Below are 20,460 nucleotides of genomic sequence, written 5' to 3'. Positions count from 1 at the left end.
AGGTGGGGTATAGCAAACACTTTAATTGTCAGAAATAAGGTAAAAAAAAGACTATAAATTCCCTCACAAAAAGAAGGCAGTTTTTCATTTTCACATTAACCTTCCCCTGTGCTTCCTGGGCGTGCAGGGTCAACCAATCACTCCTGACTTCTCCCAACCACCGCCTATCGCCAGCTTCTAGCGCCAGTACTTACACTGGCCAAACATTTTGCCACTCTGGCCGCTCACATTCAAAGGTAGCAATAAAGAAGGCATGATAGATATCTGCACGAGCAGACGCACTGTTATTGTACCCGTGTGTTATTGTTTTTGCTAGTTTTTTTTATATTTCTGTCCTGTCTTTTCATTAAAATACGGAGGCGGCCAGTCTGGTTTTGGCCTTTGTGTGTTGGGGGCATCGCTCCACCTAAAATTTTCTTACAAATGTATTTTTTTCCAAATAAAAAAAGTAATACAATCATGTAAGTTATTATCACCTAAAGAAGTCGCTGTTAAAAGTAATTTTCTTACTTTTTTCCAGATTCTAATTTAATAGATAAAAAACATAATCAAATGTGAATACAATTGGGGCACCTCCAATATCGCCCCGAGTTTGATGGAAATGTCGGCATCGCATTTGCCAATCCCCCCATTCACAAATATTGGGCTTCAAGAGCGGCCTTCATATCGCCCCATGGCCAATCACTCAGCACCGTTCCAGTTGATTTGCATTGTAACAGCCCTTATGCAAATGAACTCCTTATCAGTTCTCCAACTCCATACGCGGCCTCACGGGGATCCAATTTGGGAAATAATAATGATCAAAGGTGGAGTTGCATCTCAACTACAGAGTGACTGCAGTGCAGTAACATTTCCCCTGAGTGATAGAACATCGGTGAGCGTAGAGTTGTTGTTATTGTTTCTGTCTTTTTTATTCCAACATTCCTTATCCCACTGGCAAGGCCCTGCAGGTTCCCAAAGGCGAGGTGCATTTGTTCTCAAGCCCACAATTCGATGGCCCCAAGTATTGGGCTGCACTGCTGAGTAGAAAGTGGCAGTCGAATGGAGATGCAGGGTGCACCAGAAACCTTGCCGGAAGGTTGGTTTCCGTGCGCAGCCTCACAAACCCCCCCATTGTCTGTGGGTTGGCCCACACACCAAGACCCGGTGGGATTTCACATTTACATGCAGAATGAAAACAGAATCGTTCCCGACCGGGCGGCGCAGGAGGCAGTGTGGTTCAGCGAGCGACTGCCAAGGCGAAGGCCGCAGGAATTCATGTCAACCTTTGTTTCACGTGAGCGTTCGAATATTATGAGCCACTGCCGTGGGCTGCTCGATTTCAAAGCTGAACTAATTTCATCGTTTTTTTCCCCCCAGGCTTTTTCAACGCAGCTTGTCAGTCGCTCAAGACCGACTCGTGAACCAAACTAACAAGGATTTTTTAAACTATTAACCCTTCATCGGGTCAATGCCTCTGTGCTACTGCCTTTGTTTTGTGGTAATCACAGCGCTCTCGTCCGTGCGTTACTTAAACGACTAAATTAGAGCAATCAGAGCCGTTGGAAAGAAATGAAATGAGTGATTTCACCCCCCCCACCCACCCACCCTGAAGTGGCCCTTTGGTGAAACGGCGATTTTAATCAGCGGTCAAGACACCGCCTGTTGCGTCCAGTGGAGCCAGACCCTGTGCTGGGTGAGGAAGTTGCAGGAGGAAGCGGTGACACGGCGCACGTCCACGAACCGAGATGTGTCGAGACGCCCTCCGATGTGCGAACAGGCTTTTTGCAAACGAACTCCAAAAGGCGTGTGACACGAATGTGAAACGAGGTTAACAGTGGCGATTACGTTCTCATCAGTGCACACTTAAGCCTGTGGCTGCGTTTATTGTGAGATTGTGCAGGGTATATATACTATGTGGCCCAGTGGGTGCTGTCATTGGTCAGAGTACTGAGCCAAAGCCTCTGAGACCCCAGGTTTGAATCCAGGCAAACATCTGTGGTTAAATAGCATTCTCAAAAATACAGACTTTATTCTTACCTCAGCCCAGTCATGAATTATTGCAAATTTTGCCTGATGAAATGGGCGACATTGTACTTCTGTCAATCAGATTTTTTGACAAGGCACGAAGGAATATTTTTAGTGTTTGGTGTGGGAATCTTTTTTTCAATTTTACTTCAGAAGTGACTTTGCAACGTTATGTTCTGCTTACCGAGCAAGTGTCAAGAGGGTTATTTGCCTCACGTCATTTGCTCCAGGAGCACAATGGGTCATAAAAAAAACTCCAGTTACAACATCTAACATAAATAATGTATTTAAAAATGGCCAAAGGCAGATGCAAGTTGACCGAAATTCTGCTTTCTAAGGGCAGCGTGAGTCACACGAGTGACAAAGCAGCGCTGGGGGCCTTGATACAGCGGAGTTTCACAAAACGACTGGATGTTTAAGGTTAGCGATTTGTCGTATTATCTGGCTCTATAACAAATGAAAAAATACAATTACTTGACTGTGCAAGTTAAACATTTGTGTTTTAACATGTGTTTTATTTTATTTAGGACCCCTTTATAACATATGCTACAGGCCCCGCACTAGCTTAATCCGGCACCGGGTAAAGGACTTCTCTCGCCGGGCTTTGTGTCGAGGGGAGCTGCTGGAGGCCATTGAACGAAGTGGGGTTTCTCAATGTCGCTCCGACGAGCACGATCTACCCCGGCGAGCTGTGCCTCCCCTTTAAAGCCCTGCGTGCTCACGCCGACATTGCGGGCTGTAAAATGGCCCAGCGGTAGCGGGTCCTCCCGCTTGTTGCTAGAGGTTTACGGTTCGATTCCCAAAGTCCTCCCTGGTTAATGCTGCGGCTGTATTAACCATAACCTATGCGCCGTCTGCTTCACTGTGGATGTTGAAGACGCTGTGATGTCCAAGAGAATTGTATACCAGTGTCATGGTCCAAATTAGCTCAATTATATTATTTACCTGCAAAATACGCTGTTGGATAATACCACACAGCAATCATCGCCTCCTACTGCCAAACTACTGCAGACTGGCCTTTGTGATTGTGTTGCGCTCTAAGATGGCGTGAATACCAAATGTACTTAGGATTTTATTTGATTTGGCATTACCAGGAGCAGCTGAGTGCCATTTGCTGAAGCATGGGAATTCTGCAGAAAACTAATATCCCCGGAGGAAAGTGTGGGAATGTTGGTGTTTTCATTTTCTGGAACATGAAAGATCCATGAAGTAGCCATGGCACATTTATAGATAAAAGCGTGAGTGGCATTGTCTCTGAAACATTTCACATGAACCAACACACCGTCTCTTGTCTGGTACTGCGCACAATATGAGCACGATTAATGTGCACTTTGGATTTTCACTTTTCCAAAATTGTGTAAAATGGCAGAAATTCCACAAAAGCGATTCCTCCAAATTCAGAAACAGTGTTTGGCCGCAACTCCTCGGGCGGAATGGGTGGAGCACCATTCCACACCGGACCTGGCAGCCAATCAACTGCTTTGGAGTGCCGAGGGGAACTAGGGCTGTGCGTCTTGGCATCAACACGCTAAACCTGCCCTTGGGACAAGTCGACCAATTCGGCTGTGGTCCGTCTTACACACACAACTGAACGGGAGGTAGCTGTCGTATCTCTGGAGAAGATCTTATAGCGGTGAGATTGTTGATGCAGGCACAGCGAATCTGACCTCGGGGCCGGTGGGCGTGCCTTGTGTTAGTGGTTGATAGGGGGAGTGGGTAGGAAGTTCGAGGCGGTGGCATTTTTGGCGATGGGATGTTGGAGTGCGTGTGTGATGGTGGAGGTGTGTGGTAAAGTGGGAGTAGAGGCGTGTGGTACAGTGGGAGTATTTGGATACAAATCTCAAAAGTACAGAAATAAGCATGGAGAGACATATACTGGAAATTACAATGAAACACAGAAACGTGGATTAGAGAACAGACAAATTAGACACACCATATTAACTGTTTAGAAGAGTGAGTGGGCGTTTGGGCAGGACACATCACTGACCGATGAATGAGACTGTTGATGGAATGGCAGCCAAAAGTATGAACATGGAGCGAGATGGATTGTGGAGTGGTTTGACCATGAGGAATTGTGAGGCTATGGGAAGGTCTTCTTCCAGCAGTAGATTTAACATGGCTGATGATGATCGAAAGTCAGCCAGCGGCCAACATCTAACCCAAGCGCACACTGCAGAACATCTCACAGCATTTGGCTTGTTCATTCAATTTTTCATACATGTGCCATATTTGTAAACACTGCAGGTAATGGTCCGTACCAATGGGAGTCTATGCGAAGAAGTAAAACTAGGATCTTAAAATATTAAATTATTATTTGAGCACCCACCCGATTAACTAATGAGAGCTTTCCCACACGGCTCCGGTGCACTTCCCTCCCAATCATCTTTGTCATCGTTCAAGAAAGCTGGTGAAGGTCATTACCCCATGGTCAGTTCATGCCAGATCCTGTCATTATCCCAACAGATGATTATTTTTGCAAAGTGCTTTGAGCCAAGAAATACAAACATCTCGAGAGGGCTTTGTTTCTATTAGCTATTCTTTCACTCTTGTTTCTATGACAATTGTGATTTCACTTTCATCTCTGTATTGTTCTTCTAAGTTTCAAAGCTTAACCTAATCTACATTTTCCAACTTTTAAATAAATTCACCCGGTTTCTTAGAATTATTTTTTGTTTCTATGTGTTGATTTTACTGGCGTGCCACAGTACAATATAAAGCAATCCTTCTGCAGGATATTTATCAGTCGAGTGAGTTCTTGAATTTCCCAATGATTGTTGTTCGCGTTGTGGGTTTACAAAGATTAATGTCTCCTTTTTCTCCACAAATACTGTCACACCTGAAATTAAGTATTCTTGCTTTTTAAAACTCAGTTTCTCTACTTGTCAGCGCAGTACGCAACATGCTGGCGTTCATTATTTAGTTTTGAAGTAACATTACTTTAGGTACAAGTTACAATTTAAACTTTGCCACCGTTTCCACAGACAAATCCAGCCATTCCTTGGTCAGCCAAGCTCTATAAATATCACGCGGAGTTTTCTGTCATAACGTTCAATACGATACCAGTAGCAGATCTCGGTACAAATCAATTCCTGCCAACCGAACACACACGCATGGTTCCCAGATTGCCTGGGTCAAGTTCGGACAGGTGGCAACCTGAACCCTAAGCCAGAGGCTATTCAAACAGAAAGGCGATCCATATGCCACGCGAATCAACCGCTGGCTCTGCACAATTCAAAGTACAATGCAGCAATGCCAGTCTCAGCAGCAATGTAAGATCAGAATGCATACACGACCCTACAGAGAGTTCTTGGTGTGAATGCCCACTCCTGCCAGTATGAGCGCAGAGTAATAGTAAATAAATAAATACATGACTATAAATTCATTTGTTAATTAATTAATTGCCAACAAATGCCACACTGAGGCCATAAACTAATGTTTCAGAAAAGCCCTCCATTGGGATATTTGGCCAACACCATTTTACATTGTGTGTGTTTAGCTATGGAAGAAAACTGGAAAAACCCTGAGGAAATCCATGCAGAACATCAAGAAAATCTACAAACTCCCCACGCAAGGTCACTGGGTCTGAAATCAACCCCAGGTCCTTCTTTGTGTGAGGCGCAAGTGTTACCACCATGTCACGCTGCCACCCAGTCTTGTTAGGAACGTAATACAATGTTTTTTTGTGGTATAGTATAAGCGTGTATATAATCTAAAACTAATATTGATTTACATGTTTTAAGTTTTTTTATATATTGTGTACATTGTTCCAGAGAATTACTGAAACATCCATATGCAGCATACGTGCCCACTATTTACACAAAATGCGTTCACGTTTACGCCTTGTGTTGTGTCCTCCTTCGCCACTCGGCCCAAGATGGTCACCGTGGCCTTGGCTTTTCCTCCCCTCTCCGTGGATCAGGGTTCCTGTCCGCAACCCGGGCCTGGTCGTTACGGCCACGGAAACCCTGGGGACGTCCGTCGTGTAGCTTCACTCCACTGCTCCTATCACCCGATGACCACCACAACCGCAACCTGCAGTACTCACACCCAACGTGCTAGGAAGCTGGTGGAGTAGTCTCCTGGCACATTCTTCAAAGTGATTTCCTGCTCAACTGAGCATTGAGGTGGTGCTTATCTCCTGTTTACACCCCTGAGCCAGTGGCGGAAATTTTGAATTCCTATGGTGGGGGGCGAGTCCATCCACACAACAACCACTGTTGACTTCCCCACAAAGTGGTACCTATTATATTGACCCCATAAGAATGATGGGCTGAGTCAACCCGGAACCAGGATTTTAACTCGCAACCCTGTGATTGTGAGCCACTTGCTCTACCGCTGAGCCACTTGCTACAAGGACACCGACTCGAAGTAGAAAATAAAACCAATAAGAGAAGCAGCCCAGATAACTGTGAGTTGTGTTAGCTGGAGCGTGCAGAGTGCGTTGGCATAGGATATTAAAAAACAATCCATAGGTACAGTGCAGTATATTGTGCAGTACAGAAGTTAACATTTATAGTAACCTGCTGATTACCATTTCATCTCAAAGCACAGAAGGCAACGTATGGCTTACTGAGTGCACAATATTCGCTTGAAATTTGAGTGACCATTAATGAAGGTTAGCTTCATCACAGAGAACATGAACTCAACATACAAGCTTGTGGCTGCATATACACCACGGCCCGATTAGCAGCAAGTGCAAAAACATATTAAATGCTTCAGTTATGGCTTGTAAAAGTTATGGTAAATAATAAAGGGTGTTTCTTTTGTTGAAACACCTGCAGCCAGTAAAGATATTTTTGAGAAAATATCTGGCTATTTTGACATGTGTTCCTGATTAAAGTATGCAGTCCAAACTTAGCACCAAGGAATCTTTCTGGGCAAGGGCTACCTCCAGCAGTGGAAATGGACCTGAGGGCAGAATGCAGCCTGGGCTTGGAGGCTTGCGTAACAATAAGACGTGACCTCCCAACAGTGTGGAGGGCAAGGGCTTGAATTCATCATAAAGCTCGGGCTGCGTAAATTCTCAAACGCAACAATGGATAAGCGGTGAACTGTTGCGACCCCCACGTAGCGTGGAAGCGAGCGCAAGTTTTGTGGAGATTAAATTTCCTTCAATGCTTTTCCGTGTCACCCACACAGTAACGCTAAACCACCCGAGGCCACCCCCCTCCTCAACTCAACCAACAACGGTCACAAAATGACCAATCCCCCTGCACAGGCTCCTATGAACCTCCAAAGACAAAGATCCCCCATATAGTCTGATCAGACTGTTGGGGCAAGCACTATTCGTAAGCACATATGAAGGCTGTAAACAGTACACGAGAGGGGTGGTGTGGCCAGCTCCATGCCCAACCACCTTTGTCTCCCCCAATGGGGTTGTTTACACGTCGCACCAGGTACTTATTTGCGGCTGATTCGACCTAGGGGAGGCCCAGGACCAGTTCACAAAATCGTCATTGGTGTTAGTCATGAGTGGGAATCGAACTCGGGATGCAAGCTTCGCAGCGCACCTTGCTAACCGCTACACTACCGCTACCACAAGCACACAAACACCAAGATTCACCAGTTGAATCATGTCGTCTTATTGCCAAAAGCACTTTCCATATACCACTTGACATCTTATTTTATCTTTAGACTCCACAATGCACGTGCATTATAAACACTGATGTAACCAGAGTTGAGTTGCCAAAATAGTGCAATTAATAAGCAAGTGGTGTTCTAAATGTGAGGGGTTGAGTGGTGGTGGAGTGGTTAGCACACTGTGTTATGAGCCTTGTGGACTGAGTTCAATTCCCAGCCAAAAATTACATCAGTGTCAGGTGATGTCTGAGCTAGTCCTGGGTTCCCTCTCTATTAACCCTCACTAACCAGAGTGTTGAAGTATAATCAAGTCAACCAACCCCCATAACCAACATTGTATTGGGAGATTTTCATGCAGCAGTGGGATGACAAAGGTAAAGTTATACAATATAAAAATTACGCGATATTTATTCACAACACAGCTTGTTGTGATGGACAAAATCTACAATAGAAAATAATCATAAACAGTACAAGAAAATTAACTAGAGTACCGCCACCAATGCATTTCAAGCATTCAACAAAGATGACGTATCGATTATGTGAATAAAAAAACATCCACGGTGCAGACAGGACGTGGACCTATATCCAGGCCGCACCACCTTGAGTTTGATGGACAAAACGAGCCAACTATGCTCCAGATTGTTAAGGACATGGTCTCTGTCACGCCGCTACAAGCTGCGCATTTCGACAGCTAGGCACAAAATGCTCACATTCCCGGTGGACGGCTTGCACGTGTGTTGTTTTCTGCTCAAATATTTGGACAAAGTCCCAGGTGCTGAGCTTTGGATGCACCGTTTGGACACCCCCCCTACAGACATCCATCCACGTTGGCGGGACGCCAGTGGGCGTGACGGGCGTTGGCCCCTGGCACCTCCAGGAAGGGTTGGCGCTCGGCCCGCTCGGGTCGCGGGACCCGGCGGCTGAGCTCACGGCGGAAACCCAATGGCAGGTAGAGGGTGTCGGTTGACCTGGGAGAAAACGGCTACACAGTGAGAGAAGATTTTGTGGAAAGGGTAGCCCATGTAGGGAGGACCATGGGAATGGGTGACTTGAGAGAGGGGTTACCTAAGGTGGCTTTTGTGAACGCCGAAAAAAAATTTGGTCAAACTTCTCAAAGTAGGACCCACAGTACAGCTTTCATGCTCAATCAAAGACACTACTTCGCTGTCTTGTAGCTGCATATATCCATTGTTTAGCTTAACATAAAGTATTACACACATGTGCGCAACTACTGTGATGTTTATACAGTCAAAACAAAACTAACAAAAGCAATAACCATCCCTGGGGGTTTCAATTTCCTTCTTTTTCTACTATTTAAGGTGAAAAGGCCATCACTCTCACCACACATCGCCATCACTTCCTTTTGCTAATTATCACAGTTCCAAATTTCCGCTGTATTCCTGCAAACGATAAGTTGTATGTTCCAAAGCGATGCTCTAAAACTAAACCAACTTATCAGTGTAGTCTCTTACATTGTGCTCCTGGATCTGGTCAGAAATCCACCAACTGTAGTTGCAGCATTAAAATGTTTTAATCTTCCTGGACCCCATGGTCCACCGTTGACCCTTTAAAAATAATTATTGACTGCCATGCAGTAAAACAGATATGATGTTTCGTAAAAAAAAAATATCTGCAAATATTTTTGCGACCTGCTTCCCACAGCCTTGCAGAAAAATAGTGGTCCATGGGTCACACGTTGGCAATTACTGAACTGGTCCATAAGGGTTTTTCAGAACTTAAAACGAGAAATGAGCGGCATAAGTGCACAACAAGTGCACGTGCTTTATTTCAATGCCGCATTGACGTGTACGGATGTTGAAGAAGGGTACCAGAAAGCGCGCAGATTGCAGGATGGAAGAGCAACGGAAACGGAGCATGCGATTAGGCATGATGGAGCACAGAGCAGTGCATTGTCGGGCCGACACTCTAGACACCGCCTCACGGGGCCTTGGTGCCACTAAGTGCCAGGATTAGGCACGTGTTGGCCCATCCAAACAAAACAGGGCACGCGATCCGTGGGGAAACATTAGGATACAATTAGTTGGAAATGGCAGCTTTGTTCTTGATCTGAACAGCACATTCACCTGTGAGCAAGGCCACTGCTAACTTATATTGTGGTGCCAATAAGTCATTTCCAAATCTGATACATAGAATTTGCCTGATAGTATGAGTAATAACATAAGTATTTCTATCAAATGAGCGCACTTCACTGATGATATATAAATCAACTAGTGTGTGCAACAAGATACGATTGAACTTATGCTATTTATGAGGCACTCATATTTGGTTTGTTTAAATTCCGCACTCATTTGAGTGCGAGATATGGATGGATCATAAACGTGTATTGGCCGATACCACAACCGAATTGTATACAAACATCCATTTAAAAGCAAATGTGGATATACAAACATCCATTTATAAACAAATGTGGATATACAAACATCCATTTAAAAGCAAATGTGGAAACTTAGCGATGATTGCATTCGAATAGTGATGAGCCCTCAAACCCATTCCTAGGAGAGATAAGCTGGAAGAGTTTTATTGACAGGATCCTAATGCGAGTCCACTACCCCGCACTACACAGCTACCCTGGGTGCAACGCGAATGAGCCATCACTCGTGCGCTCCTCTCCGCATTACTTACTTACACCTCTTCATCCTTTATGGGGCATAAGGCATATATAACTGTTTTTATCAGCACAATGCAGCTTGCTGTGCGCGTGCACAGATGCCCCAATAAATGCACATTCCTCTGTCTCGTGAAACCACGTTTAACACCAAAGCCCATCAGCTGCCTGCAGGAGGGGTCAGGAAACACGCCGCCCACAGGACCACGGCCAGGATTTATTTGAAGTGAGCACCGTCAACCCCCCCCCCCTTCCACAAAAACCTCATGCTTGCTTCACCGTAAACAGTGAACAGTGGCATCGGGTGAGAATGCAGTGGACAAGGGACTCGCAGAACCCTGCACACCACTTACCCGACGTGGTACGCGCTGCTCAAGTGAAAATGCGGCACGTGAACGTTATACGTTTAATAATGAAACCGGACCCGGGGTTGTATTAATCACTTAAGAAGGCAAGCGTTGCATACCTCCCTGTCCTTGTGGGTGCAGTGTTGACCTTGACCCGTCCTCCCCTCCAACTCTAAGAATTGATGACTGTAATCACACGATGCCCCCGACCAGGGAAGCCCATGCAATGCACAGACGAACAATGGAGCCACACACACACCTGGGGATGAGCCCACGCAACCATAAGACTACCACCACCACACGATTGGTGACAGTTGATGAGGGACAAGGCGCGGATAATTCATTCACACCACTCAGCTCCGTCTGTCAGCCTTTGTGTCGTCACTTCTCAAGCTCACTGCCCACTCACCCCCAACACTTCTCATCTCCCAACCGCAGCCCACAGACCGCGTCCTTTGTGAGTGAGCACAATTCTGTATTCACACATCCAAACACGAGCCCGGTCTCTCCTTACCTCACTCTCCGCTCCTCTCTTACACTCATGACATGGCAGCACTGCCTTGCCTCCCTATAAAATGCTTTCTGTGATACTCTCGTTTCCCTTGTGTGTGTGTGCGTGCCGAACTTTATGATCACAGTGATCCGTATTTGATTCTCTCCATGCATAGTGACAGTCGTAATTGGCATCTGAACCTGGCTTGGGCATCCCCAAGCTCAAATCATCTGCTTTTTGGGTTTAGATTGTTCTTCCCCTGCACATCCGATGAGCATGGTTTGGCTAAGTACAGTACGAATGAAGTTTAACATACATACATTATATGAATACTTGGTACAACGTTTTATCACAAAAAAATTACGGATAAGATGTTGACCGCACCACTCACTCCACTGTGTGCTGTGCTGGCCATGATCACTCACAGCAAGTCCCACAATCTGCTCCTTCATCTGGGCCTTGTTCCCCTCTAGGGCCACCGAGCCCCGTGACCCACGGGTGTTACCTCTGCTCTTGCGAGTGGGAGGGAAGTCGGTGTTGGAGCTGATGTCCGACGAGATGCTGGAGCTTCCTCTCCCTGCAGCCAGAGGAGACAGAGTTGGTGGTGACTCGGAGATTTCGTGTGATTCATGGGGTGCAGTGGATGGGTGTCAGTAGAAACGAAAAATGCCAGTCAAGTTGAAGCGTTACATGTGCCAGATACCCCTTACGAGGCCAGAGAGCCACAGATATGAAGTGACAAGGAAGGATGAATAAAGTGAGGCACATTGCTGGCAGTAAATGCCAAAAATGCATGCCGAAGAACTGAACTCATACCCACTAAGAGCACATGTGCCAAGGTAAGCGAGAGTACACAAACACTTCTCTACTGCATGGAATCTGTGAAGGAGATTAATGACACGCGTTCCGAGGTGCACACGTACATATGTGGGAGCCCATATGGGTCTCGGACAAAGCAACACTCGAAATCTGAGCCGGGACAATTGTGCGATAAAGTGGGCTCACTTTCTCCCTTTCCAGTTTGCATCCAAGAGTTTCATATTTCACACAATCTACTCTACCCCGACGCTGCCAAATCGCCAAACGCGATTCAGAGAATGGGTTACCACGTTCGCACACCATTCACCGTGCCCCTGTGGTGCACGGTGAATGATTTACATCACCACACCCAGTCAGGCCGTAGCAGTCACTTTCCAACACCTTCAGGTATGTTCACAAATTCCTATGACACATCAATCAAAGGAGTCTCATAATGCATTGTTTCATGAATTAAAATCGATTTCATTACTCAGGATAATACATGCCTTGCATTGAGTAGGTCTTAAGCAATGTACAAAATGTTTTATTTGCATATTGCGTATTATGTGTAATTTATAATTAGTTCTAGTCAGCCCTTCAGCCACCAGAGCCACTAAAATGCACCACAGTAGAAACAACGCATTCTTTAATCAAATCGCAACCCCAGATAGAGAAGCTTTCATCATATAGGAATGGAGTGAATCGTTGCAGACCTCATCAATTGTTTATTTTTTTTAATCGGAACCAAACAATGATAGTTTTAAACAGAAATACAACATGTAAATCCTTAAAAATTGTACACTATGGGTGGCAACAGCACTGGAATATGACGGCAGATGCCGGTAACCGGATTCATGACGTGCATGGGCTCCCTGGAACATCGTGACGCAGGGCGGACAGAGGAATTCCACGACGCAGGGAGCCAAAGTCGCGAAAACACGGGGTCTGCTTCGACACAATGTGTCCCGAAACAATGTGATTCCTAAAGCTTGACTTAAACAGTTTGTAAAATAGATACGACTGTCATATGTTAAACATTACTCTTTGTGGGAGGGTGGGTGGGAAAGTGCTGCCCCCTACTGTGAGGACCAGAGGTGACTTGAAGGGTTCTCAGAGGTAGCTCTGGTGTCCACTTATCCGAACGAATGCTACATCTCACGTGACACCAATAGCACAATCGGGGTAAATTTGGGGAAAAAGTTAAAAAAGGGGGAAAAAAAGATTGTAAATAATTAGTTTTCAATGTAATTGTGGACAGTTGTCCATGCCAGCATCTTCTCCATGTCACTTCATCCCCATACAGAACACAAAAGAGTGAAAGAACCCTGACTGAAGTAATTCATGCCATGCTGAATATTTCATATCACTGCCGTGCACATGGACGCACTAGGGTTTGGCAAGGCAGTCAGCTGTTTTGTGGCCGCGTCCATTCAGTGTGAAATAGCAGCTTCTGTCATCAACCAAAAGTTAGTGTGGCCCTTTGGGGTTACTGTATAGGAAACAAGCACGGACACCTCGAGCCAGGTGTAATCGAAAGGTTGCGAGTTCAAATCCTGGTTGGAAGTTGACTGAGAACATCATCCCTCCAGGTTCGATAGAATGGTACCACCTTGTGGGAAAGTCAGCAGTGGCTGACTTAAAAAAAAAACTCTCCAGTGTGCGACTGTGGTCATCCAGAACAGATCATACAACATATAATTTCGCAATGCCCGATGCACAAATACGAAGGAGACATTACAGCGATACACTCTGCTGCTCCCGATGTGGTTATCTGGTTTGACCACCTGAATGTGAAATTGTAGTTGTTCCTCTTCATCTACATCAGTCATGCGAAAGAAGAAGAAGAAGCAGCAGCCGCAGTGACTGTCTTATGGATAGACTTGTCCACACCAAAGGAACGCAAAATATCCAACAAGAGCTCAGGGCCATCAACACGAGCTGGCCACTGCCTTAATGCTTATTTGATCAGGCAATCACTTTGACTTGAATAAAAGTAACGTGAGTGTGGATGGAGGCAACGCTGCATTGCTTGAAGTACGACGTACCATGCCACGTGTCACTTTGGGCAAGAATGTGGTCGCTCGCGCAGAGAAATAAAATTCCCCAAACGCGGAATTTGCAGCAGTGAGTTAATATATTGTTGCAGCCTATGAGGCACGTTCCAGTGCTTTCTATGCAGGTGTACCAACATATTAAATACATAAACCACTACTGTGTACATGCAGGGAAATGTTAATGATGAAGGTAGTGAGTTTATTACTTGTACACCACTACCAACGCAGTCTATTTAATTTTATAGTGCATACATAAGCAGGAGCTGCCCTGGTGCAATGGTGAGCACACAGGACTTGCAATCCAGAGATCGGCAGTTCAATTCAACCCTCTGGTGCCGCAGTTGATTGCAACTTTCTCAAACTCCCTCGTGGTTCGTCGATTGGCAGGTTGTGTGTGGTGGGGTAAAGTGTGGGTACAGTACTCCCATCTCTTCCAATATGGTTGTAGACCAAATACCCTCTCGAGTTTACTGCAGTCGAGGCCGTTCCGCCAGCAGCGGCTCCACTGAGCAGTTGCAGGGCTGCGCCTCTACCTTGTTTACCTTTTACATTATCAGAACAGTACGGTACGTGTACTATACACGAACCTTTCACACTCAAAAAGCAGCTTAATCCATACACGTACGTCATTGGAACGTCATCGGAATGGAATCGGAAGTAAAAGGCCACGTGGGAGGGCATGTGGTACAGTTTGACGCCAGTTATCGAGTGTGGTTGCGTCACTACAGTTCTCTGTGGTGAGTACAATGTCTTTAAAAACCGCGGCGCTATGCCTCTCTAAATGAAATTAACGCTAACCGCTTGCGCGTTCTGAAATTCAGCGGTGAACGAGACCCACCCTGCAACTTGTAGACGTCATGGAATGGGAAAGGGCTAATTGCCTAGCAACATGTGCATATGCCCACTTAATAAACGATACAAATTTTTCTGCAATTCAAATCCTCAAGGAAGATAACTAAAACTTTTAAAGTGTTTTCAGCACACTGTACTTTGAAATTCAAAACTACATGTTATGTTTTTACCCTGCATTATTTAGATTTTAAACTACAGTAATCATTTGCAGAAATAACCGCTGGCTTTGTAAATGCCCCTCATATTCATTCAGCTCAAGAGCGACGTTAATATAAAAGGAGACGAAGAGACACAGTGGAATGCACGCATATGCAGCAGTCATTCAAACGTACATAATCCCCTGGTCAATTTAAAAAGTGTACATTACACATCCCAGGTGCCGTGTTTGTAACAAGCGCCTCCTTGTAACAGTAATTTGTCTCAGACAAGAGCATGGCCTCGTTTGACACTTCCAAGGCAAAGTGGCGTGGTCATCTGCCCCTCAGGAATGGAAAGAATGTGGTCGCCGGCAACCCCTACGCACCCAGCAAACTCTTGCCACACACCTCGTCCATGCCCGACGTATCGTTCCTAATGGCAGAGACAGAGAAATACACGGCATGCTTCCACGCACGGCAGTAATTTTACCAAGCCAGACATTTCCTTTAAGGCAGACATTTTACCTGGAAGCCCCCACTCCCCGACGGCAAATCTCTCAGCAAGCGCTTACAGCTTCATTTCTTTCTTTCTTTCAAGTTTGCAAAATCGCACACACGCATGCATTTATATGTTTTAAAGATATAAATATATGTTTTCCCATCGCTCTGTTCGCATGCCATTATTTTGATCATCCTTATTGCAGAGTCAGCTTTGTTTTGATGACTCCATGCTCCAACTACTTTCATTTTTTAAAGCGCACTCCACATCGAGTGCAAACCTCTCCAGTAACCAAGCAAAAGGCAGCCTCTTCCGAGGCACAGCAGCCCCACCGGTGAGCCACCGCCGCCCACGAGGGTTCTCGCAGGTGAAAGACGGTGCCTGGCTCGTGATGAATTGCCACTGACTGCCACTCCCTAAAATAGGGAGGCGAGGATTAAGGTTCAGAGGGCACCGGGGCAAGAAGAGGGCAGCTGGCAGCAGGCGAAGGGGCACCGAGTAAATCTGCTGCAGATGCGCGTCCCAGGGGGTGTGCGGTTTAACGTGTAACGGGACCCCGAGGAGGCCACGCTCCTCCAGCCACCGCCGGAGTCTGGGCCACCGCTGCCTGCCGACAAACGACCTGACCCGCTTGAGCCAGATCCCAGATAACATCTGCACGGGCATTTAATTTGGAAACCTACTAAACAAATATTTCATCAGCTGCCGTAAATATTATCTTTATTCGATTAATAAAGTTTCTCCAGTTACTTACTTTGGCTCCTTGCTGGTCATAGGTTTTTTTTTTTCTTTCTGCAGTGGGTAGTATTTCAAGACCAATTTTCTAAATTTAAAAGAAGAATGGGTTTTATATTCGGCTGCATCGCTCTGCACAAGCGTGAGGCACGAGATGGATTCGGTTGACTGTTCAGGGCAGAGCATGCATTGTTATTGTTGTACATCACCTTAATGATGAATGGCACGTTAATGGGTTAGTAAAAAAAAATGTTGCTATTGTGAAAAGTTGGACTGGTCAACGGTAATATATCACGTGTACTGGACATTTACTGTACAGTAAAACCTTGGATTGCGAGTAACTTGGTCTGCGAGTGTTTTGCAAGACGAGCAAAAATGTTAAATAAATATTAATTTGATAAACGAGCGAGGTCTTGCAATATGATTAGTACGTATACGCTTTGTCTGCCGAGCGTCCCGTGATCACAACTGATATACGAGTGCTTTGATATACGAGTGCTTTGGATTACAAACACGTTTTCTGAACGAATTATGCTCGCAATCCAAGGTTTTACTGTAAGTAAATAAATATTAATCGAGGAAATCCATTGGTGGGTCACACGACTATCTGATGAGTTCTGTAAAATGTTTTCGGTGTTTCACCAGTCGCGCTGTGTACAGGTGAGATACTTTTGGCACAGACGGAGGACACCAGAGTGCCTGGAGAAATCCACGCAAGAGGCGATAATTACTCAGACTCTGACCAGATTCATTAGGAACCTCAATGTCTGCACTGCCTCCGAGACAATATGAATGTTCTACAAATATATAACTAGGTGCTGTACGTAATCTACAGAAAGGCTTACACTTATGTTGTTTAATGCATCGCATGCCTCAACCTACGTGATATCAGTTTTATTAACCACACATTGTGTTTAACTTTTAAAAGTACTGGAAAATAATCACATCCGTATGTACTCTCCGGCCATTTTATTGAAGAACTGCACATTGAACACATTTTGGCAGCGTGTAAGAAAACATTGGGGCGTTTTCCTGAACCTATAAAGATGCGGTTGCGTTTATGCGAGCTATATAAATCCAAATTGCATTCTGTTGCATATTAAAAACAAAAGCTACCTAGAATACAACCCATTTAAAACTCGCGAGTTGAGACTTAATCACATTTCGTGACACATCCAGGCAATTGACGTAGGCTCCTCGCTGGGAAAAAAAACACACAAACCCAAGCACACGGCTTCGAAGCGAACATGTTTCCTGTTTGTGAAGGGACTGCGCAATGCATCGAGTCTCAAGGCCGCTTGGCGCCACGATCGACGCATATGGGCTGCCTAACAGCTCCATCAAGATCGAATGTGTCATCAGCTGCCGACGCAGGGCAAACACGCTACTGACAAGTATATCCCATCTATAGAGGGGGGGGGGGGTGGTGTTAGATCGCGTAAATATATAAATGTGTCGTTAAACCGGCCACCTCCCGACACAGCCAATTAGAAAGGTTTTGTCATGAAAACAGAACATGCCAATTCGTCACTAGTACAGTACACCCCAGGGTTGTTGGAGAGCAAATCCACAACAGTTACAATCCGAGTACGACGTTTCGCAGGTAATTACAACTGGCATCATCAGGCAGACACCTTGATGATGGCATCATCAAGCGAACATCACGGCGATGATACACTCCGCTGCACCACATTGGGATTTTTGCACACAGCGTTTTATTAAGTTTTTTTTTAATATTTGCTGATTTATTCCAGGATGTTTCTGTTACACGTCGTCGCTTTCAGATGTTCTGTGTTCGTATTTTGTTTGTTGCGGTTGCACCCGACTTAAGAGCCGCATGGCTCACAGGGCTATACCTAGTAAATTAAACTTGAAACTTGCACCGGACGCGGCTATTTGGCATGACCGCCTGAATGTGAAATTGTAGCTGTTGCTCTGCATCTACATCAGCCACGGGAAAGAAGAAAAAAACATCTCCGCGCAACACCGTGAGCAGCCGAGCACTGAGCAATGAAGGCTTAACCAAGTGTTAGTCGAATCAACAAATTGTCTTCCCGTGTTGCTAGAGAGGAGTTCACTCAATGCTCCCAATGTTAAGGGCACGAGAAGAAAAACACACCCTGGCCCGATTTCTAAACAATGCAAACACACGGCACAATGTTTACTTATCCCCATACAGACCGCAGTGTTATCTATCCTCCCTGATAAGCCACGTGGCCTCAATTGGTTCTAACCTGCTTAATGAAGAACTGATTCGTTTTATACGGGAAGTCAACGAAAGAGGCAATGCTGCAGAGGGTGTAGACTACGATCTACACCACGGTCTGCACGTATTGTAGGGGTCACGTCGGTGGGACCTGAGCCCCTACAGCTCCTGAGCCACAGCGTGATCTGGCAGCCCAGCAGGTGAAGTAACCTCAGGGTCATTGACCCCTGTGCTAAGGGTCAGGATGACCTAACGATGTGCCATTCAAAGACTTGTGTTGGTTCGCCGTGAGGATTCGCGAGTGTGATCGATGCCCTCCTCGTGGCATTGTTGCCACCGAGTCCCCGCACCGTTAACGAGAGACACTTTGGCGAGATTTCCCCGTGCGCAGCTACAGCATGGCACAAGCAGGTTGGTGTGATGGTACTTGCCAGGACCTGCAGTGCAGTGTAAAGGGTTAGTGCTGGGGGTGACCATACAGCACTGTACACTGAATGACGGCACAAATTATAGATAATTATTGATAATTACCGAGGTGGGATAATGAAATCCAGCCGGGCTCTAAAATCGGCAGAGATTCGTGTGTTTATATACGAGGCAGTGGATCTGTAAACACCCAATTCTATGATACTGTATCTGTCAAACTCTGAGTCCCTGCATAACTCTGAGACTGAGTATCTGCGAGTCTCTGAGAGTACCAGGCGCAATATCCCTTCCCTCAAATGCTGGTGCACCGGTGTCGGATTACAGATCCTATAATGTTGGAGGTCTCAAGGAATTAGCCGAGGTGCTTGAAATTCCATTCCCATTATGGGGGGGGGGGGGGGAGTCAGGCTTTCCGTAAAATCCCCGTTGACTTCCCACGAAGTGATACCTATTGTATCGATCCATGGAGCCGATTGGTCTTAGCTCAAGGACTGCAGCGGTGCACCCGAGCGTTCCAGGTCCGTTCCACCGCGCACAGGACGAGGTCACAACCATAGAAAACCCCAACACATATCCGAGCACAACCCCTTCCGAACCACAGCGCGCCTTGGACGTCCTGGACCACGTTAAACCTGAGCCTTAACACCGAAGCGAGTTCGCTCACCCGTGTCGCTGTCGAGTTTTCCGCCGTTTGCGCCCATGCCTTCCCTCACCACCACATGCTGCTTGCTGCCGCTGCTTACTATTGTGTTACTGAGGACGATGATGACTTTGCTGCCGATGTCTTCGCAGTACTTCCAGGTAAGCAGGGCGCTCCATGCTGTCCGTCGTGGGCGTGAGATGCTGATCGCAGGAGCCGCTTTAGCGCAGCGCGTACACGCCAACTTCAACGGGGGCTCATTGTCAGCAGCTGGCCCTGCGATCACAAGTCTATCGCGATCCCATGTCCTAACGAGGTCCCGGCTCCGGGATACGAGCAAACCCAAGCCACAGAACTACAAGCACCACCACAACCTCCTCCTCCTCCTCCAACCCAACCCCCGCTCATCCGCGCATCCCGAACGTGCGGAGTGCTCGTAGCGGCAGCTTCAGTGCACACTCTGGCAACACTCGAGGCGAACGCATTCCGACGCAGAGCCCAGATCCAGAGAACCTCCCACCACCCCTCACCACCGCCTTCTTCTCCCCTCCCTCCCGTCTCGACCTCTTTTGTCCAGTGCTTTGTTTGTTAGAGCAGGAAAGGCATCACGGGCGCTTTCCCAGTTTTTTTTATTCAAGCCGTGACGATGTGCTTTTCTTTGAGACCCTTTCTACCTCTCTTCTCTTGATATCCCTTAACTTTCCAAACTTTCTCCATCATTTATCCCTTCACATCACATCACATCCATTCCATCCCACTCTCTTCCCCTTTCTACCTCAAGCTGCCGGGCTGCCAATTGCTCACTCCACCACATTGAGATCTTCCCAACAGAAAGGAGTACATCAATAGGGAGAACACGGCAGCCAAGCAAAACAAGACAAATGCCGCCCCCACTGAAGGTAGATTAAATAGCACCGTGTTTAATTGAATTATCTCACACCATTTCATTTCTTTGGAAAACTATTCTAAGAAGTTCAGCTGAAGTGCAACACTAATCATTGCACGACCAAGTCACCGAATGGTGTTGAGTATTTATTTAGGCAGCAATGCACATTTGTCT

General features: G+C 46.1%; 1 protein-coding gene across 1 annotated transcript in view; it reads right to left on the bottom strand.

The window, feature by feature from the left end:
- The window catches only part of LOC133345113 (mucin-17-like), a 37,411-nt gene extending 17,536 nt beyond the window's left edge, over positions 1-19,875 (bottom strand). Inside the window, exons 1-2 of the mRNA XM_061555596.1 lie at positions 19,425-19,875; positions 11,559-11,630 (exon numbers count right to left, since the gene is read on the bottom strand). Of these exons, the coding sequence (XP_061411580.1) occupies positions 11,559-11,630; positions 19,425-19,461 (109 nt within the window). The 5' untranslated portion in view covers positions 19,462-19,875. The remainder of the gene's footprint in view (positions 1-11,558; positions 11,631-19,424) is intronic.
- Between the last annotated feature and the right edge of the window lie 585 nt (positions 19,876-20,460).

Source organism: Lethenteron reissneri, chromosome 21, assembly GCF_015708825.2.
Source record: "Lethenteron reissneri isolate LAM-NWPU_2019-01 chromosome 21, ASM1570882v1, whole genome shotgun sequence".
Taxonomy (NCBI): Eukaryota; Metazoa; Chordata; class Hyperoartia; order Petromyzontiformes; family Petromyzontidae; genus Lethenteron; species Lethenteron reissneri.
The sequence above is the reverse complement of the archived record's forward strand: the minus strand, read 5'-3'. Positions and strand labels throughout refer to the sequence as shown.